The sequence below is a fragment of the Ictalurus punctatus genome, chromosome 24 (assembly GCF_001660625.3).
Source record: "Ictalurus punctatus breed USDA103 chromosome 24, Coco_2.0, whole genome shotgun sequence".
NCBI classification, from domain to species: domain Eukaryota; kingdom Metazoa; phylum Chordata; class Actinopteri; order Siluriformes; family Ictaluridae; genus Ictalurus; species Ictalurus punctatus.
The window spans coordinates 18,152,120-18,170,342 of NC_030439.2; the positions used below are offsets into that span (position 1 = coordinate 18,152,120).

An 18,223-nucleotide genomic window follows, 5' to 3' on the forward strand; every position below is an offset into this window, starting at 1 on the left:
AACACAGCCGTGTCACTGCACTGACCTTAAAGAAAAAGCCGATACCAGTCTTCGTCTCCGGCTCGGTGTGATCGCTCATGGAGTCAGAGGCGGCGTCAAGGCCATGTTCAGCATCCTCTCTGTCCAGCCCACTCAGAGAGGACAGCGGGATCTCGATCAGACTGCTGGGTTTGCGGGTGAAGGCTGATGCTGGGATGTCGCTTTCAAAGGAACACTCTGATGGAGCACCTGAGCTGCTGCCTCCATGATGTTCCCTCCTGCCAGGAAAATGGTTGGAGCCTCCATCTAGTTCCAGGCTGAAAACGGTTTGGTCGTCGCTCGTGTCCTCGCTGAGGGGCCGAGAGGGAGGACGCGAGTCGCTCTGGGAGACTGACGAGCCGAAGCTGAAGGAAGATGAAGTCTGGTCTCTGTAGTGCCAAGGGGATACTTTCCGTCGATGAGGCATACTGTCCACACAATGTGGGGCCGTGATGACCCGGGTGAGCGTGGGCATCTTTGGATCTGCAGACCTTGAGTGGTGCTGATTTTTGGGGCTTTTTGGAGGTGCAGATTGAGCCCGGCGGTGAGAGCCAGGCGATTTCGGGGGAATGGCTTGAGAGCTGATTCTGCGAGATGGGGAAGGTGATGAGGAGGAAGAGTTGGGTATCAAGTCACGAGTTGACTCCCTGGACAGGCGTGGAGGTGCTGCTGCAGCGGAGCTCTTCGTGCTGGGTGGGATGACCCATGTTTGGTTGGCAGAGGGGATTTTCTTCAGCAACAGCTGGTTCTGCTGCTCGGACAAGCGCTGCACATCATTCTGCAGCGAGCTCAGAGCGGCGTTCAGTTTTGACACTGCATTGTTATAATCACCCAATGGTACACCGGTCTTCTCACCCGACGGTCCTGCCACCGTTTTGTCTTTAGAGGCCTGCTGCGCAGAAGTTTGAAACTTCCTGTCATCTGGAGGGCGCTCCTTCTCCTGCTTCGCATCACTTTCTTCATCTTTCTCCATGCGTGCTAGTCTCTCATCCAGCGACATGCGTCTTACGTCTTCCTCTGCGCTGACCCCCTCAACGTCTTCTTCCTGCTCTTTCTTCAACTGCAAGAAGGCGCTCTTGCCCAGCCTCTGTCGATGCTTGGCAAAAATGGCCTCGATACGCCTCTTCTGAGCCTCGATGGCCTTGCGCTTCTCCTCCAGTCTTGCCCCAAGCTCCGACATTTCACTGGTGAGTGCCGGACTTTTGCTGGGGCTCTCCTGCGTCTTTTTAGCTGCCCAGCTGGTCATCTGCGGGTCCTCGTCGGGAATCGGCTGCTCCTGTGCCAGTTTCTTTTTACGCTCAGCAAAACTGGTCATCTTCACACCGCTGTCTGGGGTCTCTTGCCCAGACGAATTAGCCACCCGGGCACCACCTGCAGGCGTGGCGGGTGTGGATTGTGTTTTTGGAAGATCCTCCGAGGCATCAGAGTCCACGCTGCCATCTCTTAGTACAGAGTCGTCGTCACGTGAGCCATCAGACGTACGTCTGGTGCAGCTTGCATTTCCCATCGGCCTGTACTGCATTCCTGCCCCGGAAGGGGCGGAGCCGCCGAGGATAGCAGGGCTACCGTTATGTCTACGACTGGCTGGGTCGTCCGGCGAGTGCAAATAGAACCCATCAGGCGCTCCATCCGGATGTAAACGAGGCTCCATTTTTCCCTCATTGTGAATGATCTGCAAGGCTTCCTCGATGGTGGGCAACTCCGCCGCGTCACCCTCGTCGAGGCCGTTCTCCTCGGCCAAAAGGGGCACTGCAGGACTACGGGAGGCCCAAGAGGCACGCTGGGGGCCGTTAGGTCCTGGAGACCTGCTGATGTCCTCCGGAGGGGTGTAATGGGCACGTTTCCCAGGCTGTCCCGCAGGATTGATGTTATCCGAGCTGACGGAGCGCATGATTACAGGGTTACCCATCACTATGTCCACATCACTGTCGAGACCAAAGGGGATACTGAAGGACACAGCAGATGACAGGGGACGACTAGACATATACGGAAAAGAAAAATGAGCAAAATCTGAGTTGCAAACGAATACGAGAATTTAAAATAGCGCGACTGAAATTCAGGGTTTTACCTGAGAGGGTTTTTAGTCCATGATCGTCCAGCTGCCTCTACATGAGACATTGAGGTAGACTGAGTCAGTGAGCCTGATCACACAGAGATGCAGAAAACACACAGACTAATGTTAACGGATGGATATACACACTATGTGCTGAAATGCCTGCGTTACACAAGTACATTCCAGCGACGCGCAATAAAAATCCACAAAGAAGTGATGGTGAAACGACCTGGGAACGCTCAGAGGCTGCGTTATGCTTCCGCTTACCTGGAATTGGTGTGGCAGGGGATATTGGCAAGAAAGGCTTTTTAAATAACGAGGGAGAGCTGACAGAACAAAGGAGACACACATACTTACAGTTAACCTCATTTCAAAAGCAAAACACACTTTTGTGTGAAGCATGTTGTGTACTGACTGTCCACGTACCTGCTGCCAGAGCCTCTGTTGCCATTTTCTGAACCTCCAGAGGACTCTGAGGAGAAAACGTCATATGAGTATCAAATATTCCAGCAGTCCTTTCCCTCAACAACTTCACAAGCTCTCTAGAAAAGGCCATTAGACGAGCACTACAGCATTCGATACTTCAGTGTACATCTGATTATCTGATGATCACCAGAATCACTTACGATGGAAGACAATGATGTTTTATCAAGCAAAGTACTTTGATGAATTTTTAGAGCAAAAGAATTGCAGACCTTAGAGAAATTCTGCATTCGTAAGAATCACTGTCTCTAACCTGTGGCGTTCAGAGGCTGAACAAAGTCAGGCTTCGACACTTCAAACCAATACAAGAGCTCTGCCAGAAAGCTCAGCATATTAACCTGCACAACAAATACGCCAGAATTACACACAAAACAACACATGGAGAAAAAAACAAACAAAAATTTTTTAAGAACCTACTATAAATAAAGGCAAAATAATGGTGTACCTGTAATTCAGGTGGGCTGTAGAGCATGTCCTCCAACACCAGGGGGCAGCAGCTCTTCAGACAACTTTCACAGAACTCAAGAATGAGCTGCAGATTATAAAGACTGTCGGCCAAAGACATGGATTCCTTCATACAAACATCTGCGTGAGAGAGAAAGAGCACGAGAGAGAGAGAGAGAGAGAGAGAGAGAGAGAGAAACCACCAAAGTAAAAAAATGGAGGATAAATATAAGATACGAATATCAAAGTGCAATCACAAACCTAACACCTCGCAGATTTAGTCTGAACTTTGACCTGCGCTTGACATGGCTGAGTGAGAACAATAAACAATGCCAAAATATGTATACAGCTGATTGGAATCAGAGATACAGCCGTGTGGTTTTACCTTCTAAGCGCAGCAGGCCAGGACAGTAGTAGTGTATGACGGCAGCGATGGCACAGCCATTAGAGAGATCCTTCACTTCATTCACGACAGGAAAACAGGGCTTGAGCTTAGACAGCAGCTTATCCTTCCTGTACCGGAGCTGCACATGACAGGAATGGGGGATTTGTGGGAGTCCATGCATGCTTCCTCAAATGAGGTTTTTTGTTATCTAGAGCCGCGTTTGAAATGGCGTACTCGGCATATTTCAGAATGCGATTAGCGTGTTCGCTTCAGGGCTCCGTTTCAATATTCTTGAACACGCTGTGAATTTTTCCCCTTGAAGGCCACCACCGTCAGAGCCGTTCCTTTAGATAACCTCTTGGAAGGGTTACAAGGAACAAGCTGACATAGATGTAGACTTCAGAAGCAAAACCTGCCCAGAAATCATTGAGATATGAAGCAAAAATCAAGCTGTCTATAAGTGTAAACTTGAGCAAAACGATAATAAAATCCTTTTTTTTTTTTAATAATATTTTTAAAACATTGCTATTTTTAAACTGAGATTTACCCAGCAAACTGCTCCGTCGGTTTAACATTACTGTCGATGTAATTTATTTCGATAGCTAGCTGGTAAACGTTTGTTTGTGTAGCAAATGTTTTAGCTCTTATTTTTCACTTAGTTAGTTACAGTTTGTCACAGTTAGATTTATACAACGCTTTTCCAGACACTCAAAGCGCTTTACGTAGTATGGGGTGGAGAAATCTCCTCAACCAGCGCTAGTGTGTGGAATCCACCTGGATGATGCGACGGCAGCCATCGTGCGCCAGACACCAGCTATTAGTGGAGAGGAGAGGAGAGTGATGTAGCCAATTCGGAGATGGAGATTATTAGGGGGCCGTGATCGTGAAGGGTCAATGGGGGAATTTCGCCAGGACTCCGGGGTTAAACCCCTACTCTTTTACAAGAGGAGTCCTGGGATTTTTAACGTCCGCAGAGAGTCAGGACCTCGGTTTAACGTCTCATCTGAAAGACAGTGCTGTTTTTACAGTAATGTCCCCGTCACTATACTGGGGTATTAGGACCCATACAGACCACATGGTGAGCGCCCCCTGCTGGCCGCACTAATACCACTTCCAGCAGCAACCTTAGTTTTCCCCAGGAGGTCTCCCATCTACGTACTGTCCAGGCTCAACCCTGCTTAGCTTCAGTGGGAAACCAGGCGAGAGCTGCAGGGAGATCTGGCTCTAGCATGAAGGTCAAACAAAGGCATAGAAACACCGATACAATTCCGTAGTAAGTTCATGTAGTGAGCAAATCACGTCACACACGTGCCGTAGGTGTTATGCACTACGGAGTTGTACAGAATGTATTTATTCTTGTAACAGTACAAGAATAAATACATTCGGTACAAGAATAAATCCAATTAGCCACGCGCCACACTAAAAGCAGTGTATGGGTGTGTGTGTGTATTATTAAATACTAATGATATCTTTCTTAAAAAATAAATAAATAAAAAAAAATAAAAAAAAGGTTATCATGCTGAGTAGAATTCATCGCAATGGCGATATTTCGGCCAGCCCTAGCGTACAGTACGCCATTTCACACACAGCTTTGGGTTGGCTACAATATTACAATTCAAATACATTATTCTGTACGCAAGAAAATACATGGAGAGATGAGAAATGCGCATTACAACCACACATGCACGCACAACAGCAAGTAAAATCCGGGCTCAAAAGAAAACAAAACAAAAAACAAGGACCTCATTTTTTTTTTTTTTTTTTTAAATGAAATAAATCAAATCTTTAAAAAGTGCAAGAGTGAGAATCCATGCAGAGGACCTCAGCCAAACACAGTGAGAACGAGGTCGGCTGAGATGGGGAACAAACAGCGAGGACATTGTTAGAGGAAAGTGGGACAAAGCGGGGACTCGGGAGAGGAGACGAGCTCTGAACAGAGGTAGCTGTGTGAACAGCCAACACCTGATACACCAGCGGAATCTGGCTCCTCTACCATTACTGTAATCTCCTTCAGATATAACCACATCGCGCCTAAATAAAACACACCTCATTCGTGGAGGGTCGTTCTCCGACATTTAGCCTTCTTCGTGAATCGTCCGAGCTTTAATTGAATCCAATTAAAGGGGTGTGTGCTCGACACCTCGCTGCCTGAACTGTCTGTTCTCATTTTAATGAAAGAAAGCCGATTACGAACGGTCACGATCCACAAAAGAAGACCGCGAGAGATAACAGAGTGACGGGATGAAGGACAAAGAGAGAACGAGATAGACTTACAGGAACAAGTTTCCAGTACCAGCGGGTGGGACACTGTGCGAGACGTGTGAAACGGGTACAAAGAAAAAACAGGAGCACAGAAGAGAGCACAGAAGAGAGCTATTAAATCTACCCGAGTGGTGGGAAAAAAGGAAAAAGCAGCACAGAAGAAGATCATAGAAGAAGGAGATGATAATAGAAGGAGATAATATTACGTCTGTACACAAGCTGTACGCGTGTCTTACCGAGGCCTGAACAGGCTGTGGTTCTGTACTCTGCTGGGTTTGGTCACTCTCTGTGCGTTCCTTCAGCTTCTTGTTTAACTATGTTGGAGAAACAAACCCTCAGTATTAAACTGCTATACAGCAGAGCCGTCTGAACAAATCTCTATAATATTTACATCACTGAAGACCGAATATCTACAAATAAACGATTAAGATTGCATGTCCTACATGTTTTGGCCATTTAAACATTTGGGTAATTTTTTTTAATATTTTATTTTATTTTGAGTGTGTGTAAATTTCTCAATCAAAAAACAACAACAACAACAACAACAACAACAACAACAACAACAACAACAACAACAACAAAACATGTAACCTAAAAGTGACATTACATGTAACAGGTTAAACATTTCGAACATTTTTTTTTGGGTGTCTGAAGTTCAAATGCTGGAAAATAACCTCCATGATCTGAAATTCTATGAAGTGAGCATGTATAGTGAACAGGAGGTCATTTCAAATTAGATCTAACTGTGTGTTAGAGAGAGTAAACAAACAAATAAATACAAATCTGTGTTGGAAGGAGGAAGAAAATTAATGCAGGACAGAATCGATCTTACTGCACGTCGGAGGAGATAGATAGATAGACAGAGATAGCTAGACAGAGAGAGACAGATAGATAGACAGAGAAAAACAGGCAGACAGACAGACAGAGGGACAGATAGATAGACAGAGACGGATAGACAAAGAGAAAGATGGATAGACAGACAGACAGAGGGAGACAGACAGAGGGAGACAGACAGAGGGAGACAGACAGAGGGAGACAGACAGAGGGACAAGCATTCGTCCCTATGGAGAAGAGATCACGACTTCTAACCCCAAAAAGCCATCTGTGGCCGGGATTCCAAAATCGGGCGTGCTTTCTGGGTAGGAAAGATGGCATACCCTGTTTATCCTTTCAATCAGAGCAACATCAGCCAATCACACTCATCGGTGAGCTCATGTATGCGGAAGACGGCAGATAGCTTTTTCCTCAGAGTGTGCTGCACTGCTCTGTGACGCAGCACGAGCAGCAGTTTGAAAAGATGGTGGGAGGGAATGGCTATGTCTAAATAATTTATTCAAATCTGATTTGGGCCATTGTGAAAACATGGCACATTTATATATATAAAAAAAACAAAAACAAAAAAAAACACTATACATCATTAAACATCATTAAAATGCATAAAACCATTATAAAAAAAAAAAAAAGACATGCCAGGCAGTCTTATTTCAGTCATCCTGCGCCCACTTAACAAGTACGCTGTGATGTCATCAGAAATCGCCGAGTGACTGTACATGCCTATGTAACCATGAAATAAGTGAATTTCCAAGTGTAAGAGAAAAGAATAAATTACGGAACAGCGACAACTTCATTCGTCTTAATATCGCACCAATTAATCGAATAACTCCAACACCGGTAGTTCCATCTGCCTTCCTTTTGATACAGAAGAGTGCAAGTACCGAGAGTCTGTTTGTTGTCCTTTTTGCTATTTGTCTCATGTAGGTGTGTTTATTTTGTATGAGACTGGGTGTGTGTATTTGGGTGTGTAAGACCTTGCATACTTGTGTTTTGTTTTGTATGAGTGAGGTATGTTCTGTATAGGTGTGTGTGTGAGGTTGTACAATGCTACACACTCACCGTGTTGACCCAGTGCAGCAGCGTTCTCTCCCAGTCGTCTTCTCCCCCGAGTCTCTCCACTCCTCCGCTCGCCCTCACCGTCTCCATGGCTCCCACCGCCATTAAAGCGTCCATCACCGCTAAGTGGGCGCTCTGCACCAATCGCAGAGAGAGAAGAACAACGGTCAGAACATGGATGAAACACAGCCTCCATTAAGGCAATCAAGCCATTACACTTTATGCAATAAAGCAGAGCAGGCACGTTCAGACATCACGGCTTCGGCTAATGGAGCGAGTCTGGAGAGACAGGGGGAAGCAGAGGAACACACTGCCAGCAGGTGGCGCCGGGGATTACGAGGGTAAAATGTTGAGTTATTTTTCATAACAGCAGCATGTTAAGTCGAGCGTCAAGTGAGTTTTCATCATCATTTCTCTATATAGCTTGTGTACAGTGGAACGAAATGAAGTTTCTTCAGGACCACGGTGCAACACAGAACAGTACCCAGGACTACATAAAGTGCAAATATACAACCGTGTGAGACGAGTGCAAGACAATAAATACACAGGACAGGACAGTAAACACACAGGACATGGGCTGTAAACTATAAACTATTGAGTAAACTACAGTATATACTAATCGAGCTCCAACATGGATCAAGCGATCAAGTGCCTTAATTAACTTTGGTTTTAATAGATTGTTGATATCAATGATGAAAAAGCTCACGGGCAAAATGAAAACATTTCTCATTTCAATCAATTCTTGACAAGAATGCTAAAATCCTCCGTGACGTCGCATTTTATGTAATCGAATAATCAAAGTATTTGCGCTGTAAAAAAAATTGATAAATATATGTATTTTTTATCACATTACAGATATTCTTGTAATAGAAAAATAATTGAAAGAAAAAGCATCGCATAAATAGTGAGAGAAAATACATTCGTTAATAAATAGCAAACAAATGAATGTTTAAATGTTGTGTATGTAATGTTTAACGGAAGGGATCTCGGTGTGTCCAGAGGAATTTGTGCTTTCTAGTTACTTGGTAGAATGAAAAAGCTGCTCTTTTTTTTGTCTTATGAACTTCGAGAGAGAGAGAAAAAGAGAGAGAGGCTGGTGAGGGAACGACTGTAGCTGCTATAATGTAAGCGATATCAGGAACCAACTTGTTTTATGGACATTCCCCAACATTAAATGTTATTATAAACTGTTAAGAAGTATGACATCATTCGATAATTCATGTAAAAAATGTTTCTTTTTTAAAAATTAATAATAATAATAATAATAATAATAATATCCAACCATCCATCTTCTATACTGCATATCCTCTTCAGGGTCATGGGGAACCTGGAGCCTATCCCAGGGAGCATGGGGCACGAGGCGGGGTACACCCTGGACAGGGTGCCAATCACACACACATTCATACACTACGGACACTGTAGACACGCCAATCAGCCTACCATGCATGTCTTTAGACTGGGGGAGGAAACCGGAGTACCCGGAGGAAACCCCCGCAGCACGGGGAGAACATGCAAACTCCACACACACAGGGCCACGGTGGGAATCGAACCCCCGACCCTGTAGGTGTGAGGTGAACGTGCTAACCACTAAGCCACCGTGCGCCTAACAACAACAACAACAACAACAACCACCGTTCACCAAGCACGTATTTGGTATTTATTTATTTGTGATGACGTTTTGATGTGTGTATGATCGCTTGCTGCTCTTTTCTTAGCCATTTGGTATCTTTAAACTGGGACCGATCCGCACCAACATGTTTTCCCAAGCAGACGATAAAGCATTTCCGTAAGTCTCTGTAGATAAAAGCGTCTGCTAAACGTAAACGTAAAAGAGTGGGACACTGAACCGTGTTTCAATTGGGAAACACGGCACGCAGACACCAACACAAAGTCTAAACCTGCTGCTATCGGTCACAGCGCGGTAGATCAATAACTGCATGTGAAGCGTACAGCTTTTCTCTTCCTCGTCTCCGTTCCGGCACGGCTCCCCGGTCAGGTTCCTCTTTCTCGCAAATATATTACAGCGTGACTCATTGCGATAGACTGTTGGGATCCACCTCGCAAATAAATTTCTTGGCGAAAACTTCCTTGTCCTACAAACCTCTCGTCTGTATCTGCGAGCGTACAAACTTACGCTCGTAGCGCCTCCCTTCCTAATTACACAACACCAGAAATGTTTCAAATGTACACTAAATTCACGAGTTGAGTCACGACCACACCTGCTGCACCCTGCACGAGTCAGAGGCATGACCTCCAACGTCCTGAGGCTGTTAATCTTCCTCGTCTTATCCTCCCATCCCATTACGGAGACAGAGAGGCTCATTAAAACACCATGTCAACATTAGCAGATCAGCCAGGGAGAGCTTCTTTAGTTCTGATAAGAAGTTCAGCGCTTTAAACACACGCTCTGTTCGCGATTCACACACCTGCTCACTGCTGCTGGTCTTTCTGGAGGTGTATTTTTTTATTTATTTATTTTTTAAAACTGCAATACGTTGTGCTTCCAAAACAGAGGCACGAAGTCACTCGGGCACTTCACACTTTGACCCGCTGGGAGAGTAATGCCTGACTGAACACACGCTAAGAGGTCCAGAGGTCATGCACTGACGCTAATGCTGCATCCCAAAGCGCCGACTTATACTACGCACTAAAAGAATACACTGTTTTAGTGAAGGAAAAGTACGTACGTTAGAGCGTGTCGCAAAACAGTACGTCCCAGTACTTACATAATAACACGTCATGTAGCCATTATTAAATAATAAAAAACACATTATTTTACTTATCGTAATCATTATACCTTAAGGTACATCAATTAACACCGATTTAAACGACGCCCTATTCTTAGATCAATCTAAACGGATTAAAAATTTTTTATCTATCATCATGAATTTTTTTTTAATGGAATCACACATTTAATGAACCTGACTGGAACCTGAACATGCAGTCATGCAGAACCTCCAGATTCCCACAACTAACTGGAATTAACAGTTGAATGAAGTGAAACACTGAGTGAGAAGCTTATCTTGGATCAGACTTGGAGCTGTTTTGTACAAGCCGGCATTTGCAAACAGTCTTCAAGGACAAGCCCTGTGTATTTCCGCTAGTCGCTAAAGCTGTGCCAAGTGCTGGCCTCTGAAGATAGCCAATCATTTCTAGTGGGCTGGAGGACAGCCAGGAGGTTTACTGCGCCCCTTCCCTTTAAAAAACAAAAGCACAGACACACTGCAGGTTGCGCGGCGTGTCGTACTATCTGCTGACTGAGGTGTTGGTACACACTTGACCGTCTTCCCACCTCTGTTGGATTGGCCACACGCGGTGCCTCTGGTATAATCATTAACCGTGTTCAGTGGACTAGCATGTCAGAACACATTCCTCAGCACATAAACCCAGGTTTCCTTTTACAGTAGGTTTATACCACATTCACACACCATTTTGTGAGTGACCAGTAGACTGGTCATGTTGCACACTCGAGTGGTCGCACCAGCTGACGGGTTCAGCTCTGGTCCTGACGCCCCATTACATTCTGGGACAAGCGGTCGATCTGGAGGCTATGCTGCATTAAATAAAAGCACTGGGAGACTGGGGTTACACTGGCAAATCAAACTGGAAAATACGTTGAATACGTTTTGGAATTTGATTTTTTTTGGAAGAAGAGCTAGCCGACCAGGGTTCAGGAACTTTTCTAGCTTGCAGTGCCAGATAAAATACTTATGAGGCCAAATAATTCATAATTCAGAATCCATAAAGCTAAAGGAGTAGCGGTAACCTAGAGGTGTGCAATGAAACACTTTGGGGTGTGCTGTTATAGGAAAATCGTCAATGTCAGGGTGGTGATGAGGCCGGACACAAGGCAGGGTTACTGTTACTACCCCGAAGTAATTTTTTTTTCCCCCTTATATCAGCATGTCCTGAAGTTCCTCTTCCACCACAGCAACTTGACAATGATTACATTTTTTTATTAATTAAAGAACACTTTTTTTATAAGTTGCGTTTTATGCTATGGAAAATCTCATTCCCATTGGTCCCATTGATGCGTTCATCTACAGTAACCGCTTTATCTTCAGTCTGTACCACGGAGTCTTTTTGTAATTTAAAGGCATGTTTTGGAGAGCTGGGTGGGAAGAAACCAGAGAACCCAAAGGAAACCCACACAGACATGGGGAGAACATGGAAATCCCACACAGACAGTAACCCAAAAATAAGAGCCGGGCTTCTGGTGAAATCAATGATTTAATGAAAAGTGCGTGGGACACAAAGGACACGTCACAGAGAGCTATAAACTCTCGGGTATAATCCGTTCCTGGGAGATCAATTCTGACAGAGGGAAAGAAATGAAAGAGGGAAAGAAATGAAAGAGGGAAATGAGAGCATGTACTTCGGCTCTGTTCTGCAGTACAGTGATTATACGGAAAACGAGCGCATAGCAATTTCATGACAGAAAACGAGGAATGAATAAGAGAGAGTGAGATGGTGTGTGTGTGTGTGTGTGGGGCTTGGAAATTCGATCCCACCCATGTCGGGCCCTTCAGAGCTCACTAAGCCAAATCACAAGTTCATCCTAATGAGAGGGTAGTGAGGTCCGGCACTAGATCAGAGGACAAAACAAGCTGCCAATTCACCATGGCAACCAACGATGACCCACAAATGCACCGCTTAGCAGCCCAAAGCGGCATCAATAAGCTCCCGGTCGAGAGGAATCTGAGGCATATGCACAGCACAGAGAGTGTATTAGCTTCCATCATAGAATCAAATATTCAGACATCGACCAGGTTTGAGCAGGAGGTCGAGCGGGGTCAGAGGAGGAAGGGGGAGGGGGGGGGTGTTCAGGAAACGGTGCAGGAAAGCGGACTGTGCTGCCCTTAGTCAGAGCACTCTTACATAAACAAACACACATCAATCTCAAGCCATCAGTATTACTCTAACCATTCTCTGGACTATGCAGATGCAGCAAGAGTGTCGCAATCAAATGACTTTGAATGTCTGATGTACAATCGTGGAAAAAGTTAACAAAAGTTCCTGTTGAATGGACTCAGTTTACGGTGTAAAGAGTTTCCGACCAAAAGCAGGCAAATTGTTCTGCTCAGGGGTGTGGGGTAGAGTAAAAACGTTAGAAACTGTGGCCCCGTTTACGCTAGTGTGTTTCCGATTTAAAACGCATAACTGTTGCTACGGTTACGCCTGTCGTCTACACTACTCCGGCATTTTCGACCTTCGAAAGCGGACACTTTTGGAAATGCGGAAGGACCCCGTTTTAGTTAGAAAACTCCGGGCTCGCGTTTCAGTGTAAACGGACCAAAACGAAGACTTTTGAAAACGAAGGCATGGCTTCGCCCACATTCGTCCCCCGATTGGGTTTTCTGGATCATCGCGTAAACTTCCCTGATTCGTCAAGCCCCTACCGTATGACCGTTACGCTACCTTGATCATAGGCACAACACCATGGAGACTGAACCGCAGGCTTTGCTGGCTTTGTCGTCATTCTCAGCAGCCATTGTGCAGTTAAATTCTGTATTTTATAAAACTGCAGCTGCCTACATGTGCAAGAGGCGAGCTACGATTAGACCGATCGGCAACAAATCTCATTTCAAGCGCCGTAAGCCCTACATGGAACGCCGGTTCGTTCGTCGTGCCTGCCGGTGACTGGCAACCAACTTCCTGCAGACGATACTGGTTATTTTCAGATTCTGTAAATTGGTCTAAATCTCTCTCGATCTTTAATTTGTTTTTCAAAATGAAACACAGAGCGCTAATGTTTCAGAAACACTAAACATATCCATGATATACTTAGAAGCATGCATCGTGGTGTGTGGTTACTACAATGGCCCACCCTTGCTTTCAGGCACTGGATTCAATTCTGCATCTCAGCAGTGTTTTGGCTGCACCAGTCGAGACATTCATTAAGCGTTTCCTCATACATTAACTAGACAAACAATCCCGGGGCGCGTCTGGATCAAACCCAGACCCCCTGCGCTCGTGGCCTGGAGGGGAAATGGCTGTGACGGTGAAACCATGAACGTTTCTTCCTTATACAAATGCTTTACTGCGAGTAGTGAAAGCAAAACACAAGGCGTCGATCTGATAAACAGTACAGTCAGAGATCGGGCCTGGATCTCACGTCAGCGCTAATCTACACCGATCTTTCCTCCTCAGTCGCAGGAGTGCTGAGGTGGGGGGCTGGGATTTACACACTACACAGAGGGGGGAGGGAAAAGCGAGGAAAGAGATGAGGAGAGAGATGAAGAGTGAACTACAGCCCCAGAACATCACGTCCTTTAGGATCCGTTTCTCAACATACACAGCATCTACACTATATCAGTAAATATACCGTGCTCTAGATCTCCGTCTGTAGGATGCGTCAGTTTCGGAGAGTCCACGTCACTAAAAGAACATTTTACAAAGCAAACAAAAAGGGTGTGATGAGACGGGATTAAGCGAGAAAGGGAACCACACGTCTCGATTTTTTTGCAGCAGAATGCTATTTATTTTAATGTAATTTGCCACAGTCGGCATTTTCACCGCAGGCTTCTGGCACAAACACACCGACACGCGAATCGTCGTCGTCAGTCCGTAGCACAACTGCTCCGGCTGCGTGCTAGTTTACGGCAAAAAGACTCAAAATGGAGATCGTGCTTATTCGAGCAGTGTCAAAGCTTTATGCTACAAAGCAAAAAGGCTGAGTCATGGCTTCAATGCTAGCTGCATCAAAATGGAGGGGGTTACACAACAGTCACACCTATTTTAAACAAGGTGTTACAGAACGCATATTAATGCAAGCATTACTAGAAATGAAGAGAGATTCATAAAGACTAGATTTAAAAAAAAAAAAAAAAAAAAAAAAAAAAAAAAAAACACAAACACGTTAGCGCCTGTGGTTATTCGGCTACATAGCGAAGATGGCTAAATGCGTTTGCGGTGATCTTAATGCTGACCATGTCGTGTATTGTTAGTATGATATGAAGTTATAGATTTCAGACACAATCTGATGGCCAGAAAGTGATCTTCGAGTCCGAGCATTAACGTAACGGTCACTTTTATTTCCAAGCTAGCTAAAGGGCTAAACAAACTATTAGCGGATGCTTTGCTTTAATTTTGCTTCTTCATTTATTTCTGTACTCGCACTCAGGACCCAAGGAAAATATACCACTTTAATCCAGCGTTTGAGAAGCTGTGTATTTGTGTATTATTGATTAAAAACTTGCCCAGTCCTTGATTTCTCGGCGCGCGTTTAGGACATTGATTTGTCCTTAAAGATGGTGGACTTCGAGCAATTTCCGTGTTGCAGATTAATGAATACAAGCTCAAGAATGCTCCTTTTGTTAATGTTTCCACAGATTGGTTGACTTTCCATAGAAATCCTGCCAACTTTTTTTTTTTTCTTTCATAGCATTTCTCGGTCATGTCTGGAATTTTTTGGAACTTTTTTTTTTTTTTTTTTTTAAACTTCCTACCCAATGTTGTCACGTTCCAGCTTACCGTTATTTCATCTTTTAATTGCTCTCTAAAGGCTTTGAGAAGGAGGACGCAACAGACCGCTGCTGTTCCTAGTCTATTGAGCTTAAACACTCTGTCCTGCTGCTCCATGATTTTAATGCTGCTGTTGCGTGATCCATTTTCTCTGACCACCACCCACGGCTGGCATCCAGACAGCGGGCAGCAGAGAGTTACACAGACCTGACAGAGTCCGGAGCATCATCATCACACCTCGCTGAACCCACTGCGAGCATAACACCAACACCGCAGAACCTGTTAACCTGAGCAACAGAGCACAGCGTGTGCACAGCAACCGCAGAGAACCCTATTCAAACACATACACAAACAAAAGTAGTGTGAGGCAACCCAGCACTAGGGGGAGTTACCGATATAACCCTGAAAACACGTTCCATAGTGTTTTTAATCCTCTTGTACCACAGCATTGACCATTTTAAAAAAATACATTTTTAAAGAACGACACATTGTACTTTTTTCACATTTAGAAGATATACGCATTCAAATTTACACTCTCTCTCTCTCTCTCACACCGATACAGATCAACAATTTTGATGACATCATTCTGCACTTCAGCTTCCCATCAGATTTTCTCTCCAATAAAACGCTCTCTAGAAACCGAAGGGTCCCGCCCCACAACATTATAAAAATCCACGGTACTAACCGTCAAGTACGGCTTAACCCGGGGCTGTGAGACAAGCTGAACGCTATTGGCGTTTTAAAAAGGGGGCGGGGCCACACAATATAACCCTGAAAACATGTTCCATAGTGTTTTAATCCTCTTGTACCACAGCATTTTGACCATTTAAAAAAAAAAAAAAAAACATTTTAAAGGACGGCACATTGTACTTTTTTTTAAAAATCAATTTGTAGTTATATTCAATGAAACAAGTTAATTCCTGTCATCACGTACATTGTAGTAGCTCTAAAGAGAGTCATTCGTTCACCAGCATCAGTATCTCTTTTGTTCTCTCTTGAAGTTAATATGAGATTTACAGTGGGAAGAAAAAAAAACAAAACAAAACAAAAAAAAACCCAGGACAAACATTTTAGATCTTGTCGAAGTACTACAATGTTTCTACGACGGTACAGAAAGGCGACTGATAAACGTCATGCACATACGACGTCATAAAACCGTTGCACATATTCGGCCGTGAGGTTGCAGAGAGCAGCGTTCGTACCAAGAACGTTTTGTTCTTTGTTTATTTGGAATTGCTGTATTTTATGAACGGTTTCAGTGTTGAGTGATTATACAACAGATCGTTCGTTTAGTATAACCGCACCGGGACGTGTCACCGTTCGTATCACCGCCACTTGTTTGCGGTCAGTGTGTTGGCACGGCAACATGCGACGCTCTTTCCAGCTGTGGCTCCTTCGGGAACTAGTTTCGTTAACGGAGCGAAAATAAACAAAACATCTGAGCGTACTGTGTCTGAAATGTCAGCTACTCGATATTAATGTCTCGTTTATGTGTAGAACTGTGGTATAAAAGCAAGGTCACACTCGCAGTCCTGCATATAATCATCGCAGCAGCACTTGCGATTATCGTTTCATCACCGCAGCGCTGCTGAATTCTGGAATCAGATTGGTCCGAAGCGGTCTTTTTTATTTTTATCTTATTAACTTCAAACGAGGCCAAAAAAAAAAAAAAAAAAAAAAAAAAAAAAAAAGCCAAACAGAGCATCTTATTCAAAAAATATTTTTCATTTTATTATCTAATATTCCAGAGAAAACACTTTTACTGTTTTCCCCCTCACAAAAGAAACCTGGTGATCATCTGATGAGACTGCAAAACTGTAACATATGCTAAACACTATTGGCTTTTGTTGTTTGTTTGTTTTTTAAATGGGTGGGGCCACATATGTCCCGCCCTGACTTCCTGTTTCAGTGGAAATTACGTCAACACATCGAATAACGCTGCGCATTTCAAGACGCTTCCCTGGGACTTTAAAACCATCGAACGGCAGCCATTTTTTTTCCTATCCACAGGATGGTTACCATAAACCGCTGTATATACGTGCACTCCGGTTTCAACTTCATCGGCTCGACCCCGGTCTGAAATGCAGGTTAAAGCCTGTGTGCGGTGTTTGAGGTAGATCAGACTCGGGTATGAATATGATTCAGAAGCACATCGTGTGTTGTGCTGGTAATGGCGTTAGCAGAAAGTGGTTTCAGTGACGCACAAAATAAAATCACGATTGTTTTCTTGATCGATTATATTTAAGTGCGAGAACTAAGGAAAGTGTGACGCACACGTGGATCTCACACAGAAGTAAGAGTAATGTTAATAACATTGCCATAAAATAAACGACATTTATTTATGAAAGAAAAAAAAAAAAAAGATTAAAACAACATGGAAAAAAAAAAAAGACACCTTATAATATAAATCCTGATTTAAATTTTCTTTTGCAGTAACTCGACTTCATCTGCTCTCACTTCCATATCTCTGTACATGCAAAATGCATCGACCCGATTGGCTAATCCGGTTTCTCATCACGGCAGGTGGCATGCGATAAAATGTGATTAAACAAACGAATGCGTTCATAAAATAATGTTTAACACAACCGGTATAATAAATAATATTAATAAGGCATACAATTTAATACTTTCTGTCAGCCCTTCTTTTCATAGAGAGACATCCTATCCGATTTTCAGAGCCTAGGTTAACCAGTAGAATATGGTAAATAGAAAAGAAAAGAAAAGAAAAAAAGACCTCCATTATACACGGTCTCACAAAAATGCTGAATTGGAGTATTTGAGTTTGCCAGCCCTGTTCTAGGACGATACTAGAAGAACAGGCCTGGCAAAACAAGATAACAAACGTCCTCCAACCTCCTCTAGAGAACAAAACAACGTCCACACCGAGGCTGTTGTCTTTTAAAAACACCCGATCCTTCTAGACGTACTTCATTACCATGTGCTCTTCGGCACAGCTCTCCAATCAGAGCCATGTCCCCCACACATGAAGCCACTTAACCATGGTGAAGTGGACAAGGGTCTTTTCTTCAGAGTTAGAAACAGGCCCACCCAACACCCCCATCGCCCCCACTCGCCCACCTCCCGCCTTCTCCCTGGACCCGTCCTAGACAGCCGAGCGTTTATTAAAAGCTAGGAAACAATCGAACATCTCGCTGCATGTCCATCGATTTAGTGACGGAGTCTGTGTCTACTTGGAACGTCTCCAAACACACACCCACCAGTGA

General features: G+C 44.2%; 1 protein-coding gene across 5 annotated transcripts in view; it reads right to left on the reverse strand.

The window, feature by feature from the left end:
• Positions 1-18,223, reverse strand: part of camsap3 (calmodulin regulated spectrin-associated protein family, member 3) — a 37,948-nt gene that overhangs the window by 4,243 nt on the left and 15,482 nt on the right. For 2 of the 5 annotated variants that reach the window (XM_053675524.1, XM_017454525.3), the window contains exons 3-11: positions 7,539-7,670; positions 5,882-5,959; positions 3,384-3,522; positions 3,000-3,139; positions 2,808-2,892; positions 2,498-2,543; positions 2,339-2,397; positions 2,087-2,159; positions 26-1,994 (exon numbers count right to left, since the gene is read on the reverse strand). In XM_053675524.1, the coding sequence (XP_053531499.1) occupies positions 26-1,994; positions 2,087-2,159; positions 2,339-2,397; positions 2,498-2,543; positions 2,808-2,892; positions 3,000-3,139; positions 3,384-3,522; positions 5,882-5,959; positions 7,539-7,670 (2,721 nt within the window). The remainder of the gene's footprint in view (positions 1-25; positions 1,995-2,086; positions 2,160-2,338; positions 2,398-2,497; positions 2,544-2,807; positions 2,893-2,999; positions 3,140-3,383; positions 3,523-5,881; positions 5,960-7,538; positions 7,671-18,223) is intronic. The other 3 variants (XM_053675527.1, XM_053675525.1, XM_017454530.3) reach the window with 3 other exon arrangements.